Source organism: Malania oleifera, chromosome 8, assembly GCF_029873635.1.
Source record: "Malania oleifera isolate guangnan ecotype guangnan chromosome 8, ASM2987363v1, whole genome shotgun sequence".
NCBI classification, from domain to species: Eukaryota; Viridiplantae; Streptophyta; class Magnoliopsida; order Santalales; family Ximeniaceae; genus Malania; species Malania oleifera.
Genome location: NC_080424.1, coordinates 39,293,485 through 39,305,321, shown reverse-complemented (window position 1 = coordinate 39,305,321; position 11,837 = coordinate 39,293,485). Strand labels below are relative to the sequence as shown.

At 35.2% G+C, this 11,837-nt stretch overlaps 1 protein-coding gene across 3 annotated transcripts in view; it reads left to right on the top strand.

The window, feature by feature from the left end:
- The first annotated feature begins 322 nt into the window (after nucleotides 1-322).
- The window catches only part of LOC131162504 (uncharacterized), a 62,204-nt gene continuing 50,689 nt past the window's right edge, over nucleotides 323-11,837 (top strand). Inside the window, exons 1-2 of one of the 3 annotated variants that reach the window (XM_058119069.1) lie at nucleotides 323-427; nucleotides 649-846. In XM_058119069.1, the coding sequence (XP_057975052.1) occupies nucleotides 705-846 (142 nt within the window). In that variant the 5' untranslated portion in view covers nucleotides 323-427; nucleotides 649-704. Of the gene's footprint in view, nucleotides 847-11,837 lie in introns of all 3 variants that reach the window. The other 2 variants (XM_058119068.1, XM_058119070.1) reach the window with 2 other exon arrangements.

Here is an 11,837-nt window from a genome sequence, read left to right as displayed (position 1 = left end):
ACACGCTTTTATAATTTATTTTTTCACTATGTAAAAATAGAAATAAAAAAGAGAAAACAAAACACGAGTTCCACGAATGGGAGGGATATAAGAAATACTAGTTATGAGCAAAGTACTATAAAATAATTATGAATAGTTATAGTAATAAATTTGATATAATCGCAAGAGTATTTTTGAGATAGTAATGGATAGTCAAAAAAATATTTTGAAATAATTATTAAGTTATAAAGATAAATTTCATATATTTGGCGCTAAAAAGAAAAAAGAATTTTTATAGGATTAGAGATTAGAGATAAATAAATTTGCAGGGTAATTACAAAATACAGTAAAACATAATCCGCATCGGAAGAAGCCCTAAAGATGCAATTAACCTAAATTGTTCCGAGTTACAGCAGACAAATCCGGAACTGCTGAAGAAGAGGCTCCGGCTAGTACCTGTTTGCCTGCGCTTTCTTTTTTATTCTTACGAGAAAGAAAACAAAAGAAAATAAGAGAGAAACGAGGAAGAGAGTCCAATTCTTAGGCGCCTTTTGAGAAATTACTATCGGATGAACTGTTATTCAACGCCGTGTTTATGCATATTTAGATCATTTTAATTTTTCGTCAACTTCCTCCTCGTCCCTGATTTCGCGACAATTATCTTTACAGTGGGACTACATCGAGAGAGTAATTCCTCCGCCCTCTTGGTGTTTGGGTTCGTGGCCATGGATGGAATATTCAACAAGCTCAGGAACTTCGATGCGTACCCTAAGATCAATGAGGATTTCTACAGCCGTACCCTTTCCGGTGGCGTTATTACCGTTGCCTCCTCCGTCGTCATGCTCTTGCTTTTTATCTCCGAGCTCTGTTAGCCCTCTCTCTCTCTCTCTCTCTCTCTCTCTCTCTCTCTCTCTCTCTCTCTCTCTCACTGTAACTGTATTTAACCATCTATCTACTTTGTTAGGGTTGGATAGTTTTTGTTTTGATGTTCTGTAATTTCGTTTTTGCAATCACTTGGATCTGTTCTAACGCATGATTATATATGTTTCACTTGCTTTGTCTTTGGTCATGGATTAATGCTTTTATTTTCGATTTTAATTTTCTAACTTCGAGGGAGCATTTGTTGTTACTGTTTGTTCGTGTTACTGTGTCAATTTTCCGCATCACTTGTGGGGTGCATATGCTTCATCTTCAATTGAGCGATTTTCATTGCAAGTAGCGTATTAGACATTGGATCCTGATGAAATAATTGTGTGTCTGCTCGGGGAGATAAACCCCCCATCCAGGGTTGGGTGGTTGGGGGTGGTTCTTCCTTTTGCTGGGCAGCAGGCTGCTTGTTATTCCAGCATTGGGGTTTTTTATTTTTATTTTTTTTATGGAAATGTGTAATACTATTTTATTTCATTGCTTATTTATAATAAGCACTATGATCGATTTTGATCCTATTACTACTTTAAACAGTATACATATTTAATGATTGTATGTGTATGTGCATAATAAAAAAAACATTAGGCATAGAGTACTGAGATTTTTGCTTTGTTTTCCGAGAGCGGTGGAGATGGGGATAACTAACTTTCATGTTGAAGGGACTCTAAACATGCTATGGACTGTTTACTTGGCAAATGTCATGTCCTATGTGAGCTATTGCTCTTAGTTAAAGATATCGAGGGGTTTTTATATATTTAATGATTGTGTGTGAACATGCGCAATAAACAAACATTAGTTATGGAGTAGTGAGATTTATGCTTTGGTTGTTTTGTTGAGAGCGGTTGAGATGGGGATAACTAACCTTCATGTTGAAGGGACACTAAACATGCTATTGACTGTTACTTGGCAAATGTCATGTCCCATGTGAGCTATTGCTCTTAGTTAAAGATATAGAGTGGGTTTTATCTCAATGTATAAGGAGGCTTATAGAGCTGCTGACTGTTTAGCTAATATAGTTCATGGTTACTGATTTTGGAATAGTCTATTTTCTCCTGGTGGATAGATTGTGTTAAGGGATGATGTATCTATGGTACATTTACCTCGCTGTGCAAATTTTATTTATTAGCTTGAGGAAAATTTCTTTTAACTAGAAAAAAAGAAAAAGCAATGGTTGTAGATTATAGTTTGGTTTGCACCTATTGAAAAGGAAGTTGAAAACTGAAATGGTTGGGTGGGGGTTACCAAAGAGGAAGAAAAAGAGAGAGATAGAGGAGTGAAGGAAGAAGATAGATGGGGAGATACTCATGTTGACTTCCAATTCAATTTAAAATTAAGCAACTTGCTTAGCTAATTAATATGGAAAACTAAAATTAAGGAAAAAATCACAAGCAAAGTCCCAAAACATGCAGATTTGAAAATCGACCCTCACAAACAAATGTGCGAGGTCTAAATATTTAGATCACATTTGGGTTTAGGACTCAACAAGCTCTTACTACTATATTTTGGAATTAGCCTCCAGATGGGGTCAAATCAATTCATTCAATGGTTGAATTCCCTATCCTACTTCAATTCTCTCCAAAAACAGCTCAGATTCATTGAGTTGGGGATAACACCTAGGAGACCATACCCATTACAAATCTTGCTTCTTAAAAAAGGAGCTAATGGTGCATTTTAGCTTGGTTATTGGAAGATTTTGAGATGATGTCATTTTGTACTTTTCTTATTGATGGAAAAGGTATAGAACTCTCATTTGTTATTCTCACATACTATCATAAAATCAATGTAGCCACAATACTTGGGTGATTGAAATAAAACCTTTGGATAAAAATATTTTCATTGTAATACCCCAAAACAAATAGGTATCATGTTAAATATTTTCACTATAAAATTCTAAACATTAGAAATAACACAATTGTCCTTGATGAATTTTAATGCTTTTAAATTGTTCCATAATAAAATTAAGGGCCGTTTGGTATCACGATAAAAAATTATAGAAACTAAAAAATTGGAAACTAAAAATTCAAAGCTGGCAACTTTTTTGGTTAATAATTCCAAAATTCAAACAAACTAGAAACCGAATTGAACTTAAGTTTAGTTTTGTCTTTGAATCATATAACAATTAAAAGTGTGATTAAAATAATAAAAATGTAAAAGAATATAACTTTCAAATTATTTTAATAGAAAATAGATTTTAATCATAGTGATTTTATTCAATTATTATATTTTTAAGCTCACTTTTTAGTGCTCCAAGAATAATCCTATTGTAGATGATGATAGAAAAATGGTAAAAAGACTTTTTGAATGACTTGTTATTTTTTCCAAAGTTTTAAAATTTGATGGATATTTATTTTAATCATATAGAGTAAATAATTTAATCCACAAAAGTCAATTCTAGATATTAAAGTATTGTAGTAACGTGTTGTCACAACAATTGAAAATCATAAAGTCTGGTTTCCAACATAAACAAACTCATTTTCTAATATGTTCTCAGTTTAGTGAATGGTGAATCAAAATCTTGATTTAGTGCCTCAAGGGGTGTTAAGACAAGGGAATCCACTCTCTTTTTTAGCTTGTGTTGGTGGTTGATGTTTAAGCAGAATGGTCCACAGGTGGTGGATACGGGTTTGGTGACAAGTTTGAAAGTTGGGGGTGGGGGTGATTGTTTCTCCCTTCCAATTTGCTGATGATACTATGCTCTTTTTAGGTGATCACAATCTTTTATGAAGAGCCTCCAGGATTTTGGGCTTAAAATTAATTTGGGTAAAGAGTGGCACCGATGTTATTAACTTGAGTGCCGGTAGAGTTTGAGAGTTGGCTTTGCTTGCGGTTTGTGTTATTTTGGATTAGCCCTTGTCTAATTAAGGGGTCCTTTTGGGTGGTAATTGTAGGTCAGGGAACTTTTGGGATTCGGTAGTGGAGAGGGTGTCCAAGTGTGTAGATGGTTAGAAAGGTGCATTATTTTCTATCGGGGGTTGCAGTATACTATGCGGGCTTGTTTACTAGTATTCCTTTGTACTATTTGTCTATTTTAGGATTCCTGTGGGGACTGCTAGTATGCTTGAGAAAATTATAAGAAGTTTCCTTTGATCTAAGGATGGGGGGAAGAGGGATTGGTTAGTTGTGAAGTTATGGGTAGGTCTAAAACGGTGCGTGTTTGGCATAGAGTCGTTAAAAATAAGTTTGGATTGCATATGAATGGATGGGATACTAACTTGGGATCTAGATGTTCCTTGGAAAGTCCATGGAGATCTATTTATTCCCTCTTCATTCCCCATACTAAGTATGTTTTGGGCGAGTTTTGGGAAGATATATAATTGGGGAATATTGCTTTGTACACTTCTTTTTCTTTTCTTTATTTCTTGAGTTCTGGGTGCTATTACTTCCTTTTTTTGTTGATTTGGTGTCTTCTTGATATTTTCACTTCCTCAAATCTCCCAACGATAGGGTGGTGGGCGAGCTTTCTTCTTTGTTGTTCATGTTGAATAATTGTTATATCTCCTTTGGAGTGGATATTAGTTCTTGGTCCTTAGATGCTTGGGTTTATTGCTGCAAATCTTTGTGCAATTTTTTGGCTTGTTTTAATTTTTCTTTTTCACTTAGTAAAAAAATCTGGAAGGCTAAAGTTCCCCAAAAAGTTAAGGCTTTTTAAGGTTGGTTGTGCTTAATAGAGTCAACACCAATGATTGGTTGCAGCATAGTAGACCTTTGAAGGAACTTTCTCGACATTTTCACTTTAAATAGTTCAGAAACAGCTTCTCATTTTTTTTTGCACTATGAGGTTGCTTGGAAAGTGTGGAATAATTTGTTTGGTTTATTGGAAAAAAGTTGAGTTTGTCTGAATACAATGGAGAACTTCTTCGCAATGTCCTTGTTCTAGTTTTGGTAGGAAAAAAGATTTTGTTGCATTATGGAGATGCGCTTCTGTTGCAGTGCTGTGTGGTTTATGGTTGGAATGGAGCGTGCATATTTTCTTCCTGGAAGAAGTTGACAATCTTCTTGTTGTTGGAGAAGATTCATTACTTGGCTTCGTTATGGTGTGTTGGTTTTGGGTGCTTTAAAGGAGTGAGCTTCTTAGATATCCAATGCGTTTGGCTTTCTTTGTTGGCTCGATTGGTATATTTTCCTTTACTTTTCTACTTTTTGTAATTTCTGTTTTGATTGGGAGGATTTCTTATTCTCCTTTTTGTACATTCCTGCTCCTTTAATGAAATCTTTTTCTTTTGCTGTCAAAAATAAATAAATTAATAAAGTGAATATAAAATAAACAAATGCGTTGTCGTAGCCCATTTCTTCACTGTACAACAAAAGAAAAAAGAAGAAGAAAACACTAGTAATACTAAACAACAAAAGAAATGGTCCATGATCGCATAAATTGGCGGAAAAGGATTCATATAGCCGACCCCACTTAGTGGGACTAAAGCTTAGTTTTGTTGTTGTTGTTGTTGTAGTGATACTAAACAACCCCTCAATTTTCAACACTATTTTCTTTTCTGGGAAGAGGAGGGTTGTGTTTGCAAGGAAGATATAGTGCATATGGTTTGTTCCTTTCTTGCACTTTATATTGTTGTCATTGTTTCCAATAAATTTTTGAGTTGGAATGAAGTAGTGTTGGGGGGGGGGGGGGGTGTTATTTTTTCAGATTAGTCGTTGGTAGGCATTTGGATTCTTGCATATAGTCAACCTTTGATTTTGTAAAGCGATAGAATGCTGGTCAATTAACAATACTAAAGTAGTTTGTTTTGAATGGTTAACATTGTGGAGGTCTGTTTATAAACGGGGTTTATTCAAATCATGATGTCAATTCACTGATTTAGTTGTCATGATTTTGAAAGACAGGGAAAAAGAAAAGAAGATAAAATCTGAAAATACATTAGGATTTATAAATAATAGGATATTCTACTATGATTATTTAAACGAACTGTTAGCTTTGGTGTATTCCCAAGAGGGGGGGTGAATTGGAATTTTAAAACTTATTCCTTGGTTAAACCAGATATTAGCAGTATTTCACAACTTAGGGTCTTTCTAGGCAATCCCAAATACGCAGATAAATATAATATGCGGAAATTTAACTCATGCGCATCATCCACACTATAACATACACATGCAGGAATATAAAATGCAGAAATATGAACAGACATACGATATGTTATCGGGGTTCGGCCAATACTGCCTACGTCTCCGCCTTGGCACACCTATACAAGGATTACACTATAAGCTCACTTAACGGGTGGAGCGGCACCTAAACAACCAAGTTAATTAGCACAGGGTTAGACCTCAACCTTTACAACCAGGTCAAATTAACACAGGGCTAACCTCAACCTACACAATCCTTCCGGGCTGGATTACCGCCCCCTCAAGTCACGCTTGGAATACAACAGATTTGCAATAAAATTTGTGTACAATCAAAATGCTTCTTAACTAAGCAGATTATGTACCACTATGCACAATATCACAAATGAATGCGCACTACCGAATGATAAGATACGATAAGTTCAGTGTAGTCTTAATGTCTACTCTCAAAGATTAATGCAAATATGACAATCAGTTCATGAGAGTGTATGTGAAGGATCTTTGTGTCAAAATAATAGTATCAATCACAATGCAGCAACAAAGATCTCAAAGCACACTTTAAATATCCTCAACAAATATTTTTCTCACAATAAATCACGAAAGATATTTGAAGTTGATTTGTAGAATAGTGTTTATCTTCAAGCACACTTTCAAATACCTTCAACAAATATTTTTCTCAAAATCGGTTTGTAAAAATTATTTGATCTTTGTGTCAAGATGATATTATCAATCAAAAGGTACAATAACAAAGATCTTTACAAGCAAATATCTCAAAAGTATTTTTCTCAAAAATAAGCACACGGGATATTTGAAAACTGTTTGTAAAAATTTATTTTACAAACAAAAAGTAATACGAACTCTTGAGTATTGCAATGATAATGCAAAACTCACAAGCTCTATGAAGTTTTCCTATGGAAGACTTATTAATGAAGTCTTCTAGAAAAACTCAAGCTTACTCTCGGATAAAAATATATCTCAATCAATTAGAACTAATAAGAGTGTAAGCTTAACTAAAAACTCTTAGTAACACTCTTACTGTCTACTCTCAAAGATTAATGCAAATATGACAATCAGTTCATGAAAGTGTATGTGAAAGGATCTTTGTGTCCAAATAATAGTATCAATCACAATGCAACAACAAAGATCTCAAAGCACACTTTAAATATCCTCAACAAATATTTTTCTCACAATAAATCACAAGAGATATTTGAAGTTGATTTGTAGAATAGTGTTTATCTTCAAGCACACTTTCAAATACCTTCAACAAATATTTTTCTCAAACCACACAAGATATTTGAAATCGGTTTGTAAAAATTATTTGATCTTTGTGTCAAGATGATATTATCAATCAAAAGGTACAATAACAAAGATCTTCACAAGCAAATATCCCAAAAGTATTTTTCTCAAAAATAAGCACACGAGATATTTGAAAACGGTTCGTAAAAATTTATTTCACAAACAAAAAATAATACGAACTCTTGAGTATTGCAATGATGATGCAAAACTCACAAGCTCTACGAAGTTTTCCTATGGAAGACTTATTAATGAAGTCTCCTAGAAAAACTCAAGCTTACTCTTGGATAAAAATATATCTCAATCAATTAGAACTAACAAGAGTGTAAGCTTAACTAGAAACTCACAATAACACTCTTACTTAGCAAGGTTTGCAATGAGGATGAGTAAGAATGAAGAGATGAAACTTGAATGTGAGAAATAGAGCTTTTGAAAATCAGAGAAAATTTGCTAATTATTTTGCTAATTTGCCACTAATTTTTGCAAATGAGGGGGTATATATAGAATTCCTCAAAAATATAACCATTCAGGACATATTAGTCATTTTGAAAAAAGTTTAAGTGAGATTAATAAAAATAACATCGTTTTTAATCTCGGTAAAATAGGCCAACCCGAAAGCACCGGTCGACCGTACTTAAGGTTTGGTTGACCGAGTGACTGGGTTCGGTCGACCGGGAGAAATTTGAACTAGAAGGATGGTCGATCAGACTTAAGGTTTCAAAGGCGATTTTCCAAATCTGTGCAGTTCGGTTGATCGGGCAGTTGGGGCTTCTCCTGAGGATGTTTAGTCGACCAGAGCGTTGAAGTTCATTTTCTGGTTGGTCGACCGAAGAGTCAATTGTTGACCCTAGGGAGGTTTGGTCGACCAGGACGTTGGAGAATATTTCTGGTCGGTCGATTGAAGGGTCAAAATGTTGACCTGGTGGAGGTTCGGTTGACCGAAGAGTTTTGTGTGTAGAAGTTCGGTCGACCGAACATGCCCTTTTTGTGCATTTCGGTCTTCTTCTACTTATAAAGTTACCCCTATTCACATGATAATCAACACTAAGATTATGAGGGACTTTTCATGCAATATTTTGGTGACCTAAAGTCAATCTATGGCTTTAAGCATTAAGTCCAAAAAATCCGACGTGATCCCAATGGTCTTGTGGTTCCCTATGGTCAAACTATGGTCATTGAGCTTATCTGTCCTATCATGCATGTAATGCATTAATTATTACAGACCATTGAATTTGAATTATTACAGACCCAAAATGATAAATATAAATTACAATAAACAAATATGTCGGGGTCTTCAATCTTCTTTAAGTTGTCGCATGCCATCAATATAATCCAGTTAGTATGATCTTGCACACAAACTTAAAAGCCATCAATTTCAAAGAGTATTTGTCATTATCAAAACCAGAATATGACCTATAAGGTCAACATGAACCAAATTCTATTATCATTAAGTGAGAGAAAAAGCAATGGGTTGTGAAGATTTAAGAGAAAAATTATAGAAAAAGGGATCAGATGGTTGCAAGATTTTAATATATGGATAGTTTTACTTTCAGGACTGGTGGTCAAATGAATGTCTCTTCTTAGCTTTCATAATTAACTAGCACCCTAGCATGCCCTATGTCTTCAAAAATATATTCATGAGGTTGTTGTAGCCTTTGGGGAGGTCCATGTTGCTTTTCTAAACCTCCTAGGAGGTTTGATGCATTTTTGCCTTTGTTATTTTAATATGGGTATTTTGGTTCTATTTTTTACTTTGTTAACTGGTTGTTCGCATTAAGCGAGGTTGGTGTAATGTTTTGAATGTCAGGCAGATTTGCATCTTTTTGCTAAACGTCTGGTGTACTTTGCCCAATTCTTTAATGATTACAACACTGCACCTTTACAGTTTAGGTATATCATATAACTTCTTGGTCTTTATTAGATATTTAGAACTTTACCTAACAAAAAAATGGAGCTTATTTAATTTATTGTATGTTTTATGTGCTTAATGGAAAAATAGTGTATATTGCAATACAAGCCTAATCTATCTTGTTTCATTAATTTATTTACCAACTGCAACTACGCTAATGACGGAGGTTAATGAGAAGAATGCTGAAGCTGGCTCAGATGATTCCTCCTGGAGGTCAGTTTTTGAGCTTGGATTGTGAAAAGTGTGAGAAAAAGAAAAGGCAGAGAGATTTGGACAATTTAAAATGCACAATTAATTATGTAGAGAAAGGCTTAAAGAAAAGCTTGTGTCTGATTTCTTTTTTCATTTTTTTCCTGTCTTTTTTTCTTTGTTGTCATGAGTACTTCTTGCCTCTTTTTTCGGATAGAAAAAGTAAATTTATTGAAAATAGCAAAGGTGAAACAGATATAAATACACAATAAACGAGAACTAGAAGTCCCTCACTCATGAAAACAGAGAAAAGAGAAAATCACATCAACTCGATAAAGCCACCCATTACCTATGCTGCCCACTAGTTCTATTTAAAATCATGTTCTAATCCACTAAATTCTAGTTCCCATTAATTTAGATTCTGGTGGATTCAACTTATGGGCTTTATTCATGTCAAACCACAGATCACTTAACATTAATTCATTGGAGAGCCACCTCCAGTAAAATCTGAAATTTTCAATTAGTTCCAATGATAATTATGGTGTGGGAACTGCTGTGGTTGTACTACTTTCTGTTTGGTATGATATTTTATTGGTCTCTCCCTGAATGCTCCAACCTCAGTTTTTAGCCTATTTGAAATTTCAAAGTATATTTCATGGTCCCCAAATTGCTCTCAACATTCTGCACCCTATTGGAAAAAAATTCCACTTTTGCAGACAGATTGACGTTTAGTCACCATATTGCTATTTTTTTTTTTCTAAACATAACTACAAGTTTTTTTTCTTTTTTTGGACAGTAGGGTTCAACAAGAAAGTAAAGGGAATTAAGTTTAATGCTTTAATCTAATGATACCAGCTGTGGGACACACTGCAGAGAGACGAGCACTTTTGGAAGGGTGGGGAGAAGAGGGTTTTCTGCTTTTTTTCTTTTTATTTAACTATGGATCAGCTGACTTTTAAACATTGGAAAAGTGGGAGAGCTTGAAGTCTGACACTCAAGCCTGGTATAAGAAGTGGAGTTGCATGTTGGTTGGACATGATGGTGCTCCAGTGATGGCTGGACCCAGTGAGGGTTGGATTCCCGCAAGAATGTGTGACAAAAATTGAAGACGACAAGTTGAAAATCTATGACCATGAGATCTGCATGGGTTGACAGTCTGATGTGCTCCAGTGATGGCTGGACCGAGTGAGGTTTGGATTCCCGCAAGAATGTGTGACAAAAATTGAAAACGACAAGTTGAAAATCCATGACCATGAGAGCTGCATAAGTTGACAGTCTGTGTGGTGTGTGAAGATTTTCCAGTGGCTTTTGGCCCAGATCTTTGATGTTTTTGTACAGTGTGAAGGCAATACACTATCTCATGACAGCTTCTGGAAAATGAAGATTGAAAACTAGCAGTGGCAGGAATAACAACTGGTGAGCGGCAGTGCATCAATGAGGCATTCAGCGATCTCTGATCGTGATGATGCTGGAAATTTTGTGAAGCAGTGGCTTGAGATGATGAACAAAATGGGGGTGCTTTTGATGGCAGTTCAAACCATTCTTCTTCTTCTTCTTCTTCTTCTTCTCAAACCTGCACCAGTTATGGTGACAGAAGGGATGGCAGAGTGAAGTTTTTGGGCAAAAGACACTAGCTTGCCCTGTGGGTTCGCAAAAGATGTGGACCTCCCTTGAGATTTCAAAATTTTCAAATACCTCCCTTGGAGTTTGACAAAAAGATGTGGACCTCCCATGAGATTTCAAAAATTCCAAATACCTCCCTTGGAGTTTGGCAAAAAGATGTGGACCTCTTTGGAGGTTTCAAATATCACATGGACTTGCCCCTTTGGTTTATCAAAAAGATGCAGACCTCCCCGTAAATATGGGAAAAAAGACATTCTCATAGTGGGGGTACAAATGTCAAGGGAAGTCTGGAATTTATGAAACCATCCATGTCTTTTTACCAAACGTCAGCGAAGGTCTGTGGGATTTTGAAACTCAAGGGGCTATGTATTTTTTCCAAACTTTAGGTTAGGTTAGTGTCTTTTGCCCAAGTAAAGGAGGATTGATGAGAAAGAAATATCTTGGAAAGGGCAGATGGGATGTGTGTTTGAAGCTTAGAAGAAGGGGGGAAATTTATTGGCTTGAAGGATACACTAAGGTTAGTGACTTAGAACCACTAATGGGTTGTAGTCATCAAAATACGACTAATAGGATCATGTAGCCACTAAGGCTAACAAACTCTATGTATTATGCATTTATTCAATTTATCCTTCAGCTTGCATAATTGATCCTACATATTAAATAAATAATTGACCATCTAGCCTAATTTTTTCTTCAATTCATCCTAAAATGATAAAAGTTACACGCTTCATGTATTCTATATTGTTTCTACTTATATTAAAGCCTCTAAATTCTAAAGCATCTATCCACAATTCTAATTTCTAACCTAGATTTTACTCCAGTCTCCACCTCTAGTTTCGTCAATCAT